Source organism: Eulemur rufifrons, chromosome 15, assembly GCF_041146395.1.
Source record: "Eulemur rufifrons isolate Redbay chromosome 15, OSU_ERuf_1, whole genome shotgun sequence".
NCBI classification, from domain to species: Eukaryota; Metazoa; Chordata; class Mammalia; order Primates; family Lemuridae; genus Eulemur; species Eulemur rufifrons.
Window position 1 is genome coordinate 12,333,594 of NC_090997.1, and position 20,014 is coordinate 12,353,607.

At 53.8% G+C, this 20,014-nt stretch overlaps 1 protein-coding gene across 1 annotated transcript in view; it reads left to right on the forward strand.

The window, feature by feature from the left end:
* The window catches only part of TTBK1 (tau tubulin kinase 1), a 38,554-nt gene extending 27,270 nt beyond the window's left edge, over window positions 1-11,284 (forward strand). The window contains exons 13-14 of the mRNA XM_069487846.1: window positions 7,249-8,858; window positions 9,517-11,284. Of these exons, the coding sequence (XP_069343947.1) occupies window positions 7,249-8,858; window positions 9,517-9,889 (1,983 nt within the window). The 3' untranslated portion in view covers window positions 9,890-11,284. The remainder of the gene's footprint in view (window positions 1-7,248; window positions 8,859-9,516) is intronic.
* The last annotated feature ends 8,730 nt before the right edge of the window (window positions 11,285-20,014 follow it).

A 20,014-nucleotide genomic window follows, 5' to 3' on the forward strand; every position in this document is an offset into this window, starting at 1 on the left:
TCTCAGTGCTTCCAGGGCTGGGGTGCCGACGACGGGCTGGTGGGGGGAGGGAGCTGGCTGATTCTCCAGGCTCGAAGGCCCCCGTCGCCCCACCCCTGATTCCTGTTACCTCACTGCCCACAGGGCTGCCCCCTCCCCAAATAATTGGCCTTGCAATTGGATGCCAAAGAGCCCAGAGTTGAGGGGGAGCAAAGCTTTGAGCCCAGGTCTCTCAGAGCCACCCAACAACCCCCTTTTTGCCCACGCCCCAGTCTGCGTCCCCTGCCCCATCCCACTCCACCACTGTGGGCCCTGGGGGTCCCCACACACGTCCCCCACTTCCAGCTCTTCCCGCACCCCCACCCCCGAAAATAAAACTCAGGGACCAACATCTGCTTCCTTTGCACTTGCTCTGTCGACCCCTTCCCCCACTCGGAGGGGCTTCCGTGGGGGAGGGGGCGGAGTTCCAGGCCCTTAGAGTTGACAGTATTGAGCGAGGAGAGGGGGCTGGGCCCTGCCCCATGACAGGTGGGACTGGTGGGATGGGGACACTCAGCCCCGAGGCCCAGCTTAGTCCTCTTCCTCCAGAGACCCGGGTATGCCCCTTCCTGTGTTTGGAGACGCTTCCTAATGGGGGGGGCGAGGGAGTGGAAGGGGGTTGGCAAGAAGACCGCCCCCCCCACCCCCCGGAGGTTCTGAGTCCCAGCGGGTTTTTATTCCTGAGCCTCTTCCTCCTCTCATAAATCCTTCTCCTGACCTTCCTTTTGTACTGCAATAATACTGTATTATACGCTTGCACTATTCCCCGACCCCGGCCAGCGTAAGCATGCACGAAAACTCAAAACCACACACACACACGAAGATGGGACGCTTTTTTTTTTTCTCTTTCTCTCTCTCCGGGGTGCGTCCTCCTTAGTGTACATAACGGCGTCGGGGCCCCGGGCCCGGGTAGGAAAGCATGCACTGAGCCCCCCGCCCCTAGACTGCGAGTACTGTACAAATCCAACACTTGAAACCGACACGCACACGCGCGGCGCCGCCACGGGGGTGGGACACGGACACGCACCCACGCGCACACGGCCGCGCACGGGCAGGGGTGGGGGCGCCCCGCCGTCACGCGTCGCTGTGCGAGGGATCCTGTGCCTTCTTAAGTCCCTGTATGTTAATGCAGACAATCCGGAGAGCTTGTGTACTACCAAATCCTGATTAAAGACGCCTTCCAGGAACCTGGCCTCCGCCTGCTTTCTTTCACCCTCCCCCTTCCTTTCCCACCACTCAGTGCAGACCCCAGCTCTGGGGTCTCCTGGCTGGGCAGAGGGCAGGGGCTAGTCCGTTGCTGACTCAGGGATTGAGGGGTCTCCTCAAGTTCCAGGTCGATGGATGAGCTTCGCCTCCACCCCAGCCGGACTGTTGGGCGGGAGATTTAGTGGACTTGAGTAATCCTCACCCTGCTGGCTGTCTCCTTTCATGGGGGTTGAGGCTGGTGTGGACTCTGGTCTCTGGGGCTCAACTCCCAGTCGCCAACTTGCCGGAGGGGGGTTGTCAGGAAGCAGGGGGTTGGGCCCAATGATCAGTTCTCTATGGCAGTGGTCCCCAACCTTTTTGGCACCGGATTCATGGAAGACAATTTTTTCCACGATGGTGGGACGGGGAGCGGGGGGGAGGGGGAGGAAATGGTTTCGGGATGAATCAAGTGCATCACATTCATTTTGCAGTCAAACCTCCCTGCTAATGATAATCTGTATTTGCAGCTGCTCCCTAGCGCTAGCATCACCGCCTCAGCTCCACCTTAGATCGTCAGGCATTAGAGTCTCATAAGGAGCTCACAACCTAGATCCCTCGCATGCGCAGTTCACAGTAGGGTCCCCGCTCCTATGAGAATCTAATGCCACCGCTGATCTGAAAGGAGGCGGAGCTCAGGCGGTGATGCCCGCAATGGGGAGCGGCTGTAAATACAGATGAAGCTTGGGCTCAGCTCGCCTGCTGCTCATCTCCTGCTGTGTGGCCTGGTTTCTAATAGGCCACTGACCAGCACTGGCCTGTGGCCCCTGGTTGGGACCGCAGCTCTACGGGATCAGGCTATATTGAAGCCAAGTGTGTGGTGGGGGTAGAAAGCCAGGATGCCAGAGAGCCCTGTGAGGGGACACTGAGGAGCCCTCCCCTGCCACTCTGCTGTGATGGGAGATCTGGGGTGGCCCTGGCCTGCCCCGGGAGGGGTAGTGGCCTGTTGAGAAGGGATCCCTGAGCGCCTGGACTGTGAGAGCCTGGGGTGGGGGCATCGGTACAGGATAGAATGTGAGTTGAAGGAGGACTTAAGTCAATGAGGGGTGGGCCACTAAGGAAAGAACTGCAGACTTCTGAGACCACTGAGAGAGAGGGTGAAAGGGGGTGAGGGGCCTGCAAAAGCGGAAGCACTTTTCTCCTTCCATCCTGAAGCAAGTGTGGGCAGAGGAAGGCCAAGCTGCAGCCGCATTTCTTAACCCCCAGGGCATTTGGAAGACTCCCAGGGCAGGCATGGGTAGGTGACACTGAGATACAGGGTCAAGTGTGTGAGATTCTGTATAGACCTAGGTAGGGTAGGTGGCCACGTGCCCAGGTCATCTTACCCCTTCTGCCACCTTCTCCTTCCCAGGCCAGAGCACCCACCCAGCTGGGTGGCACTCCTGGGTGTGGGGTAGAAGAGCGGAGGGAGGGCGCTTCGCTTGGCAGAGATGTTTGGAGCGTGGAGACGCAGACTTAGACAGGTGGAAGCCTGGGCAGGGCGGTGGTGGGCAGAAGAGCTGATGGAGACCACACAGTCCGCATCTTCTCGCAGGCTGGGCGACTACACTGAGGTTGGGGCGTGGAGGGTGGCTCTTCCAGAGTAGGGCAGGGAGATGGGAGGTGTGCACCAGCAGTTTCTGAGGGAGGAGGGGGAGGGTGGGGGAACTGCTGTGAGAGGCACAAAGTACCCCACACACTCAGTAGGGGAGGGGAGGGGTGTCAGGGCTCACCCTCCTGCTTCTGTCACTTAGCCCCTCGCAGCCCCACTTCTTTGACTTTGGGACTGTGGGCTGATGTGCAGTGCCTGGTGGTCTGGGCTTGGCTAGGGCCAGGCAGGAGAGTCACTCCATGCATCCTGTGTGGGCACTGGGGCGGGGGGGTGTAGTAACCTGTCCCCAGTGTCATGGCAGAGAAGTTTCCCAAGGCCATGAGAGCCCTGCGTAGTTGGTGGCAGGGGAGGATCAGGGTCTATTTAGTCCATCCTCGTCCTGTTACTTTTCCTGCTGACTGGAATAAACCTGGCCGTGGGCTGAGCCCTGAAGCTGGCGAGGACCCGGGCTCTGCCCTCTGGACTGGGCTGGGCTTTCATCCTCCCTGCTGGCCTGCCTGCCCCTCCCCACTGCCGTCCAGCCTTCCGGTGTCTGCCTTGGGCTGAACTCCATCCGAGTAACTGGGGAGAGAAAACAGCCAGAGTCCTCAGCCTCATATCCGACCTACAGAATCTGGAGGGTAGGAACCAGGGCTCTGCATTTTTAAAAAGCAGCCCCAGTGAATACCGTGCCAAGCCAGGCTTGGGAACCACAGCAAGCAAATCGGGATCTTAAAGGGCCATGCCCTGGGAAGGGAGCAAGAAGGTGTGAGTTTCACCAGACCTGACTTCCCTTTGCCGACTGCTGACTGCTGACACCCGTGCGACTGAGGGTTGAGACTGAGACTGAGGCTCAGGCTGAGACTGCTGTGCCCCTCCCACGGTGTCCTCAGGCAGACTGGGCCAGGCACACAGAGGTGCCTTGTGATCACTGGCTGCGTGAATGAACACAAATGGGTGAATTGATGAATTACTCATTGGGCACTCAAAAGTGGCAGGGACAGGGTTAGGCTACTGTCTGAGGCAGGAGGAACTGGAGGCCAGGCCCTGCTCCTCCTCAACACGGAGCCAGATGGGAACAGGACAGAGGGACTTTTCAACAGAAAACCCAGCATGGTTAGGCTGGTGTGGGGGTGGCAGTGATCCTTAGGGCAAAGCTGTCCCCATTCTGAGATTCATATCCCTTCCTCCCAAAGGGCAGAGGGCCCCAGGTTTCCCCGTGTGGGGCGGGGTGGGAGGCTTGTGAGGCACTGGAGAGAGTTCTGAGTCCTGGGCCCATGCACAAGAGCACGCCTCTGTCCAGGCCTCGGACTCCCAGGTGATAGGAGGGGAGGGTTTGAGATGGAAGGAGAGAGGTGGGCAGTGTGTGTGGGGTCCGATCCTCTACATGGGGCCTTTCCAGAGAAATCCAGGGCCTGGCCAGATGGCAAAGGAAAGGATGGTTCTAGCAGGAATTTCCAAGGTGTCAAGGATTGGACAGGGAACACAGGCAGAGGTTCTGCAGAGAATGAGTGACCTCATGGAGTCAAGAGACATCCCTACTGGGTGGGATGTGCTGGTGTTGGGTGAGTGATTTCTGAGCTGGACAGGAGAGAGACATGATCAGAGTTCTATATCTGCCTGTCCCTGGCCCTCAGTGTAGCTCCTCCCGCCCTGGTCCCCACTCACTCGGAAGCTTACAGCAGCTCCCTCCACCTTTGCCCGACCATTTTCTCTAGCCTAAACATTGGCGAGTGGACATAGCAAAGTGCCCCAGCACAAGGCCTGGTACAGAGTCAGTGTTTAATGTTTGCTAAATGAATGAATGGGTGAGTAGGAATGAATGAATGGGCCAGGTGCGGTGGCTCACACCTGTAATCCTAGCACTTTGGGAGGCTGAGGTGGGAGGATTCCTTGAGACCAGGAGTTGGGGACCAGGCTGAGCAAGAGCAAGACCCTATCCTACAAAAACTAGAAAAATGAGCTAGGCATAGTGGCACACAGTGGGAGAAATGCCTGAGCCCAGGAGTCTGAGGTTGCAGTGAGCTATGATGATGCCACTGTACTCTAGCCCAGGGGACAGAGGGAGACTCTGTCTTGAAAAAAAGAAGAAGAAGAAGAAGAATGAATGAATGAATGGTGTAGAAAAAGAAAATAGTTCTAGAGTCTTCTGGAGTCTTCTAGCCTGGATGTGGAGGGGACAAAGTTCTAAGTTCTCTGCCTGGCCCCAACAGAGTATGCTGGGGTTCTGTTGGGGTCTGATCCTACCTTCTTGCATCACCCCCCACTCCCATCAGCTCTGCACGGATGATCTGATCACAAGGAAGATCATGGCAGTTGTGGGAGGTGGGGGCGGAGCAGTTACAGCCATGGGCAGATCCTCAGCCTTGGAGATCCCTGCCTTCCCCTCCACCAGCTTTGTGCTGTTTGTAAGCAGTCCTCAGCTGGCAGTGCCCCCTCCTTTTCTCATACCTCATCCCCCATAGGCGTGACATCTGGGGTTTTTCTGGGGTTGAGGAGGGGAGCAATGATCTCCAAACCAGAGCAGAGCAGGAGGTAGGAGGCAGGGGTGGGAGGAAGCTAATATTAATTGAGCAACTGCTGTATGCCAGGCCCTTTGCTTATATGATCTCATTTATGATCACAACCTTTGTGGAATATGCATTATCCCCTTTCATTTCCTGATGTAGAGGATTGCATCCTCCATGAAAGCAAGGACCATGTCTGTCTCATTCAACACTTGCCACAGATTCCTAGCCTATAACACGGTGACCAGGACAACAGACATTCACAGATTACTTCCTGAATGAATGAATGAGTAAAAAAATGAATGAATGCAAAAAACCGTCAAGGGGCTCTGCTTATTAGGAGAGAGAACCATGTAAATACATGCATGCATTAATAGAATAGAGGGTGGAAGGTTCTGTAACGGAGGGATGTGCGGAAACAAGCAGAAAGGAGAGAGTAACGAAGTCTGCTTGGTGGGTGGACAAAAGGGTAGACAGGAAGGTTTTGTGGAAAAGAGTTGTTTAAGTCAGACTAAGAGGAAGAGTAGGAATTTATCATGCAAATAGAGGGGGTGAGAGGGCCCCCCAGCAGAGGAATCTGCCTGGGCTACGGGTGAGATGCACCACCATGGTAGGTGAGAATGGCTGGAACATAGGGCAGGGGTCAGAGGGCGCTGCAGTAAGTGGGGCTGGAGCAGAAGGCAGGAGCCAGATTGTGGGGTGAGCAGGGGTTGCTCGTGTGCCAAGCCAAGGATCGGAACTGTCTCCCGAGGACCGTGGGGGCCACTGCAGGGCTGAAGCAGAACGAGATGGAATCAGAGTTGAGTTTCGGGAAGATCAGTCAGACTGCTGTAAGGACAGATGGCAGTGCAGGATGGAGAGAGCAGGCGGGCGGTTGAAGAACCACCAGACAGAACAAGGCTGTGCCCATGGGCCTGGGGTAGCAGACACAGAGATGTTTAAGAAAGATGCTTGGCAGGACTTCCTGAAGGCATGGATGGCCATGAAGGTGTCACAGGTGTCAGGATATCACCAGGAGTTCTAGTCTGAATGGGCTGTTTCTGCTAGTTCAGGGAGACAGAGACTAAAAGGCTAACAAAATGCAGATGCCATCAGCACCACCCACCACGGAACAAAGCTGTGTCGGCCCTGATGGGCCCGGGTGCCTGGGGATGTTCGTGTATCAAATGGGACAGAGCTAGGGAAGGGACCAAGGAGGTGAAGGAGACACAGCAAGCGAGGTCTGACCCGGTGGTCAGGCCTTTCTTTTCTAGTCTGGAAGGAACGAGGCTATGGTGGATGGGCAAGAGTCCCTAAAACCAAGAACAGTTTTCGCCACCTTATTGCCAAGGGCTCAGCACGAAGCTTCCAAAAGAAAAATTTAACGGAGTTTAAGTACAACTGCGAGGGCCAAATTCCTGGCTGACAAGACGGTGCAGAAGGGAAGAGGGCTGGCGCTCCGGGGGCCCAGCCTGCACTTCTGGGGTAGAGGACAGCCCTAACTCTGCCCTTGTCCGCCCCAGGATCTGGTGGCCCTGGGCAGCCAGCTGTGAAGAGGTGGGGAGGACCATCTGTGAGCCCCCCTGGCACGGCCCACCCCAGGAGGTGACACAGACACTTGCTGCCCCTCTCTGGGCCTGGTTTTCTCCATCTGTAAAAGAGAGGGTTGGTCTAAATGGTAGTTATGGTGCCTTCTGGATTTCATCTTCTGTTATCGATCGGACTCTAGGGCTGCCTGTGGGTTCAGGGTGCACGTGGTGAGGAGAGGAGTGGGGAAAATGGAGAGGGCAGGGGAACAGAAAAGCCACCAGGATCAGGGCCTGGGACTTCAGGAGACCAGGAGAATGGACACAATGAATGATTGTGTCTATATTCCTCTTGGGCCCAGGAGGGTGGGTGACCTCAGAGGGTCCCTGTGTGTGCCCCTTGCAGGTGTTCTCCGTGGCGCCCCCGTTTGAGGTGAATGGCCTCCCACGAGCTGTGCCTCTGAGCCTGCCCTACCAGGACTTCAAGAGAGACCTCTCCGATTACCGAGAACGGGCACGGTTGATCAACAGGGTCCGGAGGGTGGGCTTCTCACACATGCTGCTCACCACCCACCACGTCCCGCTGGCTCCTGTTCAACCTCAAGCTAATGGGAAAGAGGAAGAGGAGGAGGAGGAGGAAGAGGAAGAGGAGGAGGAGGAAGAAGAGGAGGAGGAGGAGGAGGAAGAGGAGGAAGAGGAGGAGGAGGAAGAAGAGGAGGAGGAGGAAGAAGAGGAGGAGGAAGAAGAAGAGGAGGAGGAGGCCGCCGCAGTGGCCTTGGGGGAGGTGCTGGGGCCGCACAGTGGCTCTAGCAGCGAGGGCAGCGAGAGGAGCACCGACCGGAGCCAGGAGGGTGCCCCGTCCACGCTGCTGGCTGACGACCAGAAGGAGTCCAGGGGCCGGGCCTCCATGGCCGACGGGGACCTGGAGCCTGAGGAGGGCTCCAAAACGTTGGTGCTCGTCTCCCCTGGCGACATGAAGAAGTCGCCTGTCACTGCCGAACTGGCCCCCGACCCCGACCTGGGCACCCTGGCTGCCCTCACTCCTCAGCACGAGCGGCCCCAGCCCATGGGCAGCCAGCTGGATGTATCTGAGCCAGGCACCCTGTCCTCTGTCCTCAAGTCTGAGCCCAAGCCCCCTGGGCCTGGGGCAGGGCCGGGGGCCGGGGCAGTGACCACAGGGGCAGGGGGCATGGCAGTCACCTCCTCACCCTTCACCAAAGTTGAGAGGACCTTTGTGCACATTGCAGAGAAAACCCACCTCAATGTCATGTCTTCCAGCGGACAAGCCTCGCGGTCTGAGGAGTTCAGCGCTGGGGGCGAGCTGGGTCTGGAGGTGCCCTCTGATGGGGGTGCTGAGGAGGAGAGGGCCCCGGTGCCCCTGGAGAACGGCATCACCCCGTCAGGGCTGGATAGGGCCGAGATGGAGAACTGTGCCCCGTCTGGCCCCCCCAGGGAAACTCCCTCAGAGGTGGCCACAGACTTACTGCCCAATGGCCCAGCCCTTGCTGACAGGCCGGCCCCAGCATCCCCACTGGAGCCAGGCCCTGAGAAAGTGGCCACCATCTCCCCCAGCCGCCATGCCATGCCAGGCCCTCGCCCCAGGAGCCGTATCCCCGTCCTGCTATCTGAGGAAGACACGGGCTCAGAGCCCTCGGGCTCACTGTCGGCCAAAGAGCGGTGGAGCAAGAGGGTCCGGCCGCAGCAGGACCTGGCACGGCTGGTGATGGAGAAGAGGCAGGGCCGCCTGCTGCTGCGGCTGGCCTCAGGGGCGTCCTCCTCCTCCAGTGAGGAGCAGCGTCGTGCCTCCGAGACGCTCTCAGGCACGGGCTCCGAGGAGGACACACCTGCCTCCGAGCCGAAGGCGGCCTTGCCCAGGAAGGCTGGGCGGGCGGCTGCCACCCGGAGCCGGATTCCCCGCCCCATCAGCATCCGCATGCCCACGCCTGCTGCAGCCCAGCAGCCTCCCAGCAGATCCCATGGTGCGGCCCCAGCATCTGACACAGCCATCACCAGCAGGTGAGACACCACTGCCAGCCCCAGAGTGGGCAGAGGGTGACCACAGAAGGCCTCCCAGAGCAGGGGCTTCTCTAGAGCCAAGGTCAGGGGCTATGGAAAATCAGGAGAGACTCTCAGCTACACCTCCTGTCCACCGCCTCCTCACTTCTGACTCAGGTCCCAGCCCTGTCCCTAGGCTTGAGGGAGTGGCTACAGTATGCATGTCTGGAAGGGTGCCAGGGGGGCCAGGCTTGGGAAAAGTTGATGGGGGCCATGGGGTACACACAGAACCTCTGCTGTGCCAGGGGTCATTGGAAGCCAAAGGATAAAGCCAAGAGCTTTGAATAGTTGGGAGAAAACATTATTTCATATTAATACAAACACAGATATAGACTAGAATGCAAAATCCAGGAGAATTTTAAAGATGAAAACAGAGACCTCAAAGAAAGCCTGCAGCATGCTGTTCCTGCAAAAGCCTGGGAGTGTGTGGCCCTTAAAGGCCCTGCCCTGGTGGATGGCGCACAAGGCCTCAGTTTACCCATCTGTGCTATATATCTCCTCAGTCTCATCCAGCTCTGAGGAGGCAGGACTCTAGGGCTCAGTACCCAAAAGGATTCTGAAAATGTCCTCCTTTTTTCTTTGCCCTCTTCTTTTCTCTTGCCTCCCGCTCCTCAAGCAGGCTCCAGCTGCAGAAGCCCCCAGGGCCGGCCGTTGCTGCTGACCTCCGCCCCAAACAACCTCCCGGCCAGGGCCCCGGACGAGCCCCAGCCGGCCCCAGGGCCCCCGCCCCCCGCAGTCCGGGCCTCCCTGCCTCTGCAGCGCGCCATCCCAGCGCGTCCCCGCGAAGCCAGTCCCTGTCCCGCAAAGAGAGCCCCTCCCCCTCGCACCAGGCCCGGCCGGGCGTCGCCCCACCCCGGGGCGCCTCACAGGCCCGGACCCAGCCCGACGGCACCCCCTCCCCGGGAGGCCCCAAGAAAGGACCCAGAGGGAAACAGCGCGCAGCAACCAAAGGCCGGGCTGGAGGCGCAGAGAGCCGGGCTGGAGCCAGATAATGACGCCCGCGGCTCTCCGCGGCCCCCCACCCTCACCCTGGCCCCCCACCCGCAGCCGGCCACACTGGAACAGCTCCCAGCACAGCCTTACGCGCCCGACGCGCGCCACCCGCGGCCCCAGCTTCCCGCCTGCACCCGCGAGGACGCGCGGGCACACGCCGCAGCCTGCCAGCCTGCCTGGCCGGTGGGGGACGCGGCGCCGTTCGGCTGGGGAGGGTCCGCCTTCCCCTCCTCTCCCTGTCCCCTCCCCTCCCCCTGCTCTCCATCAGGAGGGGCAGGCTCACGGCGGTCCCTCTGCCCGGGAGAAGGCTCAGCCACTCTTCACCGAGGACTCCGCTTCTGGGGACACTCCATTCACCCACCAGGCCTTGGCTGCTCTCCATGCTCCCCTCTGCTTACACCTCCGTCGGCACCTTGCCCTCCTCCCAGCCTTTTTCCAGCCCCCCGCCCCCTTCCAGAGAAGCAGCTCAATTTCCAGAAGTGGAGGCTTCAGCCTCCCACTGAGGGCCAACCCCACAGTCTCCTGGGAGCGCTGGTGGTGGTGGTGGTGGAGGAGGAGGAGGAGGAGGAGGTGGAAGGCCTCTGGACTGCCCATCAGTCTACTCAGGTGTGAGGGGGCAGTTCTGACCTGTCCCAAAGTCAGCTCCATCCTGGACAACCCAGTGGGAGGCAGTGGCAGATGCTTCTTGGGGGCGGTGTGCTCCCCTGCACCACTGGGGTGCAGAGCCTGGGGCCTCAGTGGGAACCACGAGAGGTCTGTGGGCTGCCTTCCTGGGCAAATGTTTCCCAGTGGGAAGTTGGGGCTTTAAAAAAGGTTTCACCCCTTTCCCTGGTCCCCTGATCTAGTGCTCAGGACCCCTCACCATCAGGCATTCCTTCCTGTTATCTAACCTCAGTCCTACCTACTGCAATTTCAGCCAGCTTCCCTCTCTCCTGAGTTCAGTGCAGGTGGGGGGCGGCTGGAGATCATCTCTGCGCTGGCCCTTTGGAGATTCAGGGACTCAGTTCTGGCTGTGTTACCCTCCCTGTCCTCCCAGCTGTGGGGAGTGGGCTGGCTCAGGCATCATCTCCCCCAGTGGGCAGAGAGCGCGGAGACAGGTGGACCTACAGACAGCTGGCCCCTGGGGGCAGAAAGGCCCTTCTAACTTCCTGACTGTATGCTTGTGTGATGGGTCCCCAGCTCAAGCCCACTCCTCCCTCAGCTCCCCCTCAGGCTATCGTCTCCTGCTCCAACCCCAGCCCATGCAGCTGCACTGCTCCCTGAATGGATGAGGGGCTTCGTCCTGGGTTCTGGCTCCTGCATAGCTCACCCACCTGATCATGAGCCTCAGCTGCCTACATTCAAGGCAAGCAGCACACCAACTGCAGCAGGGACAACTAACCTTGCCTATCTGGGACGTCCCCCCCGCCCCCCGCAGGCCTCCTCCATCCTCAGCACCCGCGGTCTCTGCCCCCTGGCCTGGACCCTCTGTCCCTCCCTGAGCCACAGAGAGCAAGCCAAGACATCCAGGGGAAGAGGAAGGAAGGCCTCAGTGTGCCCCGGCAGTCTGGTTGCATCCAGGCACCATCACACAGAAGGATGCCCACAAAGAAGCTGGCACCAGGAGCAGCCTGGTGGTGCCAGCTGAACCCCTCGTGGAGAGTCAGCAGGCTTGGGCAGCTGCTTCCATGCCAAGGTGGCAGCTTCCCTGTAGACCAGCCCAGGGGAGGACTCCAGGGTGGACAGCCTTCAAGGTCCACCCCATGCTGATGCAGAAGCTCCCAGAACACTCAGGAAACCTCTCTGGACAGAGCCCTCCTTGTCAACCTGAGTCCCTCCCAAGGCTCTCTGCTGCCATCTGGGTCCAGCAGAGGGGGTGGAGGAGGGGCCACTGCCTCCCACCTAGAGCTTCTCTGAATGACAATCAGCTTGTGCCAGGGACCAGGTGAGGACCAGGGCATAAGCCCTGGTATCCAGCCCCTGGGCCTGCTCCTTGCCACCAACCGAACTGTGAATGTAAGGCCCCCAGCCTCTTTTCTGCTCCAGAACCAACAACACCCTGGTTTGGAGCTGGGAAGAAGTGGGGGCCTGAGAGAGCCCCAGGTCCATACCACCCCCAGTTTCACCCAGCACTGGAGCTGGCAGAGATGCAAAACCCAGTCTGCTCTTGGGATTCCAGACCTCCTCAGGGCTCCCAACTGACCTCAGGCCTCTGAGTCATTGAATGTCACCAGGCGAGGAATGGAGTGGGGGAGGGGTGAAAAGGGCCAGTGGAGAGAGGGGCAGCAATGGGACTGACTCTGCTCCTCTCCCCAGGAAGGATCCAGGGCAGAGGAACCCACATCGCCCGGTGCCCCCGTCCCCAGCTGCAGCCTCTTCTCCCTTGAGCATCCATCCCCTCCACCAGGCCCCCCAGGTCCTGAGCACCTCCTCTGTAAAAGAGTGTCACACCACTGCTGTAGCCCACCTCCCCAGCCTTTCCCCATCATGACAACCTATGTTACTGGCTCAGATGCGGGGTCTGCTCGCCCCAGAACACGCCTTCCCTCCCCAGCTGCACCATGCACGAAGGGGGCAGACGAGAGGGGCAATGCCCCAGTCCCATGGGCTCCCCCTTCCCCGCTCCTCGCAGGGGCCTGACTTGCTCAGTCTTCTCAGCTCCAGGGACCAGCCCTGGTGGGCATGGGGTGGGGAGCAGGGAATTGCCTTCCCCATCCCTCGGGAAGCCACCTAAGAATGTTTACACGCCAAACAGAATGTAACACCCACCGCCACCCCTTCCCAGTCACTGCATGGCCTCTGTCCATCCTGCGCCTGTCCACCCCCACCCCAACACTCTGGAAGCCGCTGTCATGATTAGATTGGGTCTCAGAAGGGAAGTAGCCATCACACCATTAAAAAGCCTGTGGACCTTTCTTTCTGTTGGCCTGAACTCTTCTTCCCTTTGGGAGGGAAAACCAGCTCCTGGGGCTGGGGGTGGCCAAGAGAGAAGAGCCAGGTTGGTGGGCAAATGGGGAGGGGACACCCTGGAGGCAGAGGAGGAAATGAAAGCTCAGAACAGATACAGGTAACTTGCTGAAGTGGCACAGAAGGGAGAGGACTGTCCTGCTATCACTCTGATCGCAAAGCTGGCACTTTCTCAGCCCCCTGCCGGTCGCTTCTCCTGAGGGCCAGAGACTCTAAGTCTGGCTTTGTGCAGAGAGACAGGGAGGAAGAATTTTCATTGCCCCAAAGGTAACAGACAAAAGTGAAAGTGTTTGTAAAACCCATTATTATTGTAGCAAAATCTATCAGATCACAAGTGAGCATAGCTGTGACACAGCATATATTCACCAGTAGAAATTTACCCCATGGATATACTTGTACACTTGCAAAATTACTGTCCAAAGTTGTTCATTGCAGCTTTCTTTGTATATTAATAGCTCCACAAAGCCCTGTCTGCAATGCTGAATCCCAGAAAGTTCTGAAAACTGGGAGTTTTCATTAGATTGACACAAACTCATTTGGTATCAAAACCTGACAAGACCATTTATAATCTGTATTAATTCCACTTATCACACATGTTTGCAGTGGAAATATTAGTGTGTTTGTTTGATTATGGTGTAACACTCCAGATCCTGTTAGGATATTTCGTAATATTTGGAATACACACCAAATGACCTTTCTAAATATATATACAGTTGAACTTTGAACATCATGGAGGTTAGGGGCGCTGACTCCTCACACAGTTGAAAATCTGTGTATATCTTTTGACTCCCCCAAAACTTAACTACTAATAGCCTACTGTTGACCAAAAGCCTTACTGATAACTTAAATGGTCAATTAACACGTATTTTGTATGTTATATGTGTTATGTGCTGTATTCTTACAATAAAGTAAGTTAGAGAAAAGAAAATGTTTTAAGAAAGTCATAAGGAAGAGAAAATATATTTACTGTTCATTAAGTGGAAGTGGATTGTCATAAAGGTCTTCGTCTGCATCATCATCTTCATGTTAACTAGGCTGAGAAGAAAGAAGAGGAGGGGTTGGTCTTGCTGTCTCAGGGGTGGCAGAGGCAGAAGAGGTGGAGGAGGTGGAAGGGGAGGCAGGAGAGGTAGGCACACTCAATGTCACTTGTATTGAAAAAAATCCATGTATAAGTGGACCCATGCAGTTCAAACCCATGTTGTTCAAGGATCAATTGTGTGTGTGTGCGCGTGTGTATGTGTGTGTGTATAGCTGATCCAATGGTTTGGATAAGAGGCCGTGGACCTATAAAGGTTCAGAAGCAATCTAAAGTCCATTAATTGGGACTGGTCAGTAGAGCATGGCCCACCCATACAATGGAGACCCTACCGTGGCGTATTGTGCGACTCTGAAATGAAGGAGGCTAGCCGGACACAGTGGTGCATCCCTCTGGTCACAGCCACTTGGGAGACTAAGGAGGGATGATTACTTGAGCCCAGGAGTTTGAGGCCAGCCTGGGCAACATTAGCAAGAGCTCATCTCTAAATTAATCAATTAATTAAATGAAGGAGTCATCTCTTTGTGTACACTTACGGACACTTACACACTTCAAGACCAAGAATAAGAAAAAGAAGTGTGCAAGGTACTTGATTAAATTAAAAGGCTTCTGTACATCCAAGGAAACAATCAACAGAAAAAATAGACAACCTACAGAATGGGAGAAAATATTCACATGCTATATATCTGATAAAGGGCTAATAACCAGAATCTACAAAGAATCAGCAAGAAAAAAAAATCAAGCAACCCCATTAAAAAGTGGGCAAAAGACATGAACAGAAGCTTTTCAAAAGAAGATGGACTAATGGCCTATAAACATATGAAAAAATGTTCAATGTCACTAATCATCAGAGAAATGCAAATCAAAACCACAATGAGATATCACCTAACCTCAGCGAGAATGACATTTTATCAAAAAGTCCCAAAACAATAGTTGCTGGCATGGATGCAGAGAGATAGGAACACTCATACACTGTTGGTGGGACTGCAAACTAGTGCAACCTCTGTGGAAAATAGTATGGAGATTCCTCAAGAACTAAAAGTAGACCTACCATTTGATCCAGCAATCCCACTACTGGGTATTTACCCAATGGAAAAAAAGCCATTTTATCAAAAAGACACTTTTACTAGAATGTTTATTACAGCAAAATTCACAATCACAAAGATGTGGAATCAGCCCAAGAGCCCATCAATTCATGAGGGAATTAATAAAATGTGATATATGTACACCATGAAAAATTAATTAATGCCTTTTGCAAAAATCTGGACGGAAATGGAAACCATTCTCCTAAGTGAAATATCTAAGGAATGGAAAAACAAACACCACATGTACTCACTGTTAAATTGGAACTAACCGATCAGCACTTATGTGTACAGACGGAAGTAAAACTCAATGGAAATCGTGCAGGGGGGAGGGGGGAGGAGGAGATGGGTGAAATCATAGCTAACTGGTACAATGTACACTGTCTGGGTGATGGGCACACTTACAGCTTTGACTCAAGCAGTACAAAAGCAATCCATGTAACCCAAACATTTGTACCCCCATAATATTCTGTAATTAAAAAGAAAAAGAAGTGTGAGTCTAATGTACAACTCTTTGTGTAGAAAGGCAGGTTAGATGAGTTAGAGGTCTCTGCCCTGCACAGGGGAGGAGAGCTAGGTGGAAGGGAGGGTTTGCTGTCCTGTTCATGCTGTATCTTTTGCATTTTGAACCCTGGGTTCACTAGGTGTGAATCATTCACCTAGTTGATACATAAACAATTTTTGTCCCAGGCCAGGCTCCTGGTCCCAACTGGGATCAAGGGTGAAAAAGCCCAGGCTCCCAAAGTTCTCTGCTCTCCCTCCGAGAAAGTCATTTTCTGACATGCCAGAACCATCATGGCCCCCTGAGACCCCCTTTCCTCCGACGCAGATGCTAGTGGGCTCTAGGGCCTCACTCACCAGCCTTCAGTGAGGCCCCCTGTGCTTTCACCTTCCTTCTTGTGTAAAATGTGCAAAGCAGGAAATACTTGTAGCAAAAAGGCAAATGCTAAGAGCATATAAAACATGAAAGCCCCCCTCCCTGTCCACGAAGCTGACAGTCTAGAGGTAATGCTTGTGAATGGCTCGGTGTGTACCATTTCAGACCTTCTTCTTCATGTTTATAAGTAATAGCGCTCTCTGTCTCTGTCTCTCACTATATATGTTTCTCATAAACAGAGGAGCATATTATACTGCTATTATGAAACATGATTTTTTATGCCCAACAATGTGTCTTAAAATACAGATCTTCCTCAACTTTTAAAGAAATGACTTTATTGAGATATATTACATACCATACAATTCACTAATTTAAATTGTACAACTCAATGGTTCTTAGTACATTCATAGAGTTGTGCAACCATCACCACAATCAATTTTAGAACATTTCCATTATCCCAAAAAGAAACTCCCTACTCATTTGCCGTCACTCTCATTTTACCCACCCCCCTACAGCCCTAGGCAATCACTAATCTTTTTTCTGTCTATAGATTTTCCTATTTTGGACATTTCATATAAATGAAATCATATAATGTGTGATCTTTTTGTGACTGCCTTCTTTCACTTAGCATGTTTTCAAGGTACTTCCATATTGTAGCATTAATCAGTGCTTCGTTCCTTTTTATTGCCAAATAATTAATATTCTAGTGTGTAGATATACCACATTGTTTATCCACTCATCAGCTGATGGACTTCGGGTTGTTTCCACTTTAGGCTGTTATGAATAATGCTGCCGTGAACATTCGTGTACAATTTTTGTGTGAATGTATATTTTCATTTCTCTTAGTTATATAGCTAGAAGTGGAATTGCTGGGCCATAGGGTAATTTTATGTTTAACATTTTAAATAATTGCCAAACTTTTCCAAATTGGCTAAACCATTTTACATTTCCACCAGCAATGATGGAGATGCTCATGTTCTTTTTAATGGCTACACAATATTCCATGGCATGAATGTTTCATAATCTATTTAACCAGTTCCATACTGGTTTTTCATTAGACTCTTTCCAACTTTTCAGTGTTTGAAATGGTGCCAAAATGAACACCTTGGCTCAAATATTTGCTTACTTCTTCTGCAAGTCTAACTCTAGGAGTAATCCCCAGAATAATTAAATAGATAAAAAATGGTACCTTGTTCTATTTTTAAATTTCTTTGATCATTATTGAGAATGAATGAATGAAAGAATGCCACTGATCACTCATGCATTACTTGGCATTTAGTCAATTAGTCATTCATTCACTGAACCCATTTATTCAGCTAATTCAGCAGGCTGTTGAGGAGCTCTGCAGGTGCCAGAGGCTTTGTCCTGGCACCGAGACAAAGCACAGCCTGCCTCCAAGGAGGTGGCTGGAAATCAACATTTGCTTTACATGTGGAATGTTCCTTGATATGTGAGGCACAGGGAGGAACTCCCAGCTCAGACTGGGAGCTTCAAGGAAGGCCCCCTGACAGATGTGCCTCATGGACTGAATTGTGAAGGACAAACAGGAGTTGGCCAGATGAAGAGGAGGGCAGATTCCTGGCAGAAGGAGTAGCCACAGGCGAAGTTTGGAGGTGTGAGACTGCATGTAGTTCAGTGTGCTGGGCCACAGGCGTGAATCAGGGAGTGGGAAGAGAGGAGTGAGAGGGAGCAGAGCCAGGCTATGCCAAGGTAGAAGGCTCTAGGGGGTTGCAGAGACACTCTGCCTACTCCCTCCTCCAGGAACCTGAGACCTGCCAGGCACACTCACTTCCCAAGGCCCAGCTTGGCTGTCAGGGACTACCTGATGTTCCACAGGTGAGGACCTGCTCAGCCCCTGGCAGACCTTCTCCCCACTCTCCCCCAGAAAGACATTTCTCCTCTTTGTCCTGTGGTCAAAGAGAGGTCTGAGGACAGTGGCAGAGAGAAGTAAGTGGCTTGAGCAAGGTTGCTCAGCCAAGGGCTAGATGAGGGCCACAAGACCAGGGACATTTGGAGGAGTCTTTGTTAGTAGAGAGGGACCCCCCTGGGGACACCCTGGAGAAAAGAGACAGGGGCGGAAATGTGGAGGGTGTCGTGTCTCTGGTCATCAGATGCTGGGGCCTGCTGAGATTTTCCCATTGGGTACTGATGAGTCAAGGCCAGGACAGGAGCTGAGATGAACTCAAGGCTGAAGGATGGTCAAAATGTCCTTTTTTTTTTTTTTCCCTTGAGACAGAATCTTGCTGCTCTGTTGCCCAGGCTAGAGTGCAGTAGCATCATCAGAGCTCACAGCAACCTCGAACTCCTGGGTTCAAGCAATCCTCCTGCCTCAGCCTCCCGAGTAGCTGGGACTATAAGCGTGTGCCACCATGTCCGGCTGATTTTTCTATTTTTTTTTTTTTTTTTTTTGAGACAGAGTCTTGCTTTGTTGCCCGGGCTAGAGTGAGTGCCGTGGCGTCAGCCTAGCTCACAGCAACCTCAAACTCCTGGGCTTAAGCGATCCTACCGCCTCAGCCTCCCGAGTAGCTGGGACTACAGGCATGCACCACCATGCCCGGCTAATTTTTTTCTATATATATTTTAGTTGGCCAGATAATTTCGTTCTATTTTTTTAGTAGAGATGGGATCTCACTCTTGCTCAGGCTGGTCTCGAACTCCTGACCTTGAGCGATCCACCCGCCTCAGCCTCCCAGAGTGCTAGGATTACAGGCGTGAGCCACCGCGCCCGGCTGATTTTTCTATTTTTGGTAGAGACGGGGTCTCGCTCTTGCTCATGCTGGTCTGGAACTCCTGGCTTCAAGCAATCCTGCTCCTGCCTTGCCTCCCAAAGTGCTAGGATTACACTTTGTGGGAGCCACCATGCCTGGCTCAAAATATTCTTTCTATTCATAAGTCCTCAGCAGTAGCAGGAGCCTGGTCATTGCCCAAGGTGATGAGGTGATATGGAAGGAGAGTCTGCATGGTCATGGGAACTTGGCCATGGGTCAGAGGTAATATGACATAAGACTATTTTCAGCAGGTCCAGATGGCACCTTCTGCATTCTTCCTCACCCGATGGTCCATTAAACCTGAAGTGGCATAACACCATCCATTGGTACCACAATCACCAGCTGTCTGCATTACCCACCATTACTAGCAGCATCATTACTCAGATCACAGACACTCTTCTCTCAAACTATCACCATAACCACCACTGGGCGCTGATGACATCATAATAAACAAGAGACACAGTCTTTGTTGCCAGGAAGCTCACATATCTTCATCACCTCCTTCACTGCCACCATCATCATTACCACCATCAACCACATAATCCTCATCCCCACCACTACCCTCATGACCACATCACTACTACCAGTGGCCCTAGCCTCACCCCCTCATCCCTACTCCAGTCACCCCTGTCACCATCTCTTCCACCACCAGTGCCTCCACCTCCCTTACTATGGCATCATCCCATCATGCTCACCACTGCAACTAATTGCATCATTACCACCGTCATCAATGTAGGAACTGATTACGTGGGTTGTAGCCATGGTTAATGGTCACTGAAGCCCCAACTAAGATGGGGAGATCATTTGAGGTCACTCAACAGGGAGAGGGGCAAAAGAATAAAAGTCCTAAATTGTAAGAATTTCCTACTACAAGCAATCCCAAATAGGGAATTGTTTATCCCAGGAACTTATTCTTTCCTAAACCCACCAACAGATCTAGTAATAATTCCCATTAAGGAGTTGTTATTTTTCCAGTGCACAAGGCTCTTTCCTATCCAGTTTGGTATAAATGAAGGTCTCTACCTTGGCCTCTGAGTTCAGGTTTGGATTCCCAGCTTGACAGGGTGGAAGGATGGTTAAAAACCCAATCAAAACCAGCTCTTAACTAGTGATTCGGAGCTGATCTGTCCTCTGGTTAGACTCAGCATTTCATACCTGCCTGTCTGGCTCCATCATCTGCCTCAAACATCATGGTCATTGTCACCACCATTTCTCGATGCAATCAGAGAAGAAAGCTGCCATAGGGGATAGGATCAGGGAAAAAGATGAAGCTGGGGGTACAATTAATACTCTCTTTATAGAAAGGGGCCACAGGCCAGGTGCAGTGGCTCACTCCTGTAATCCAAGCACTTTGGGAGGCCGAGGCAGGAGGATCACTTGAAGCCAGGAGTTCAAGACCAGCCTGGGCAATAGCA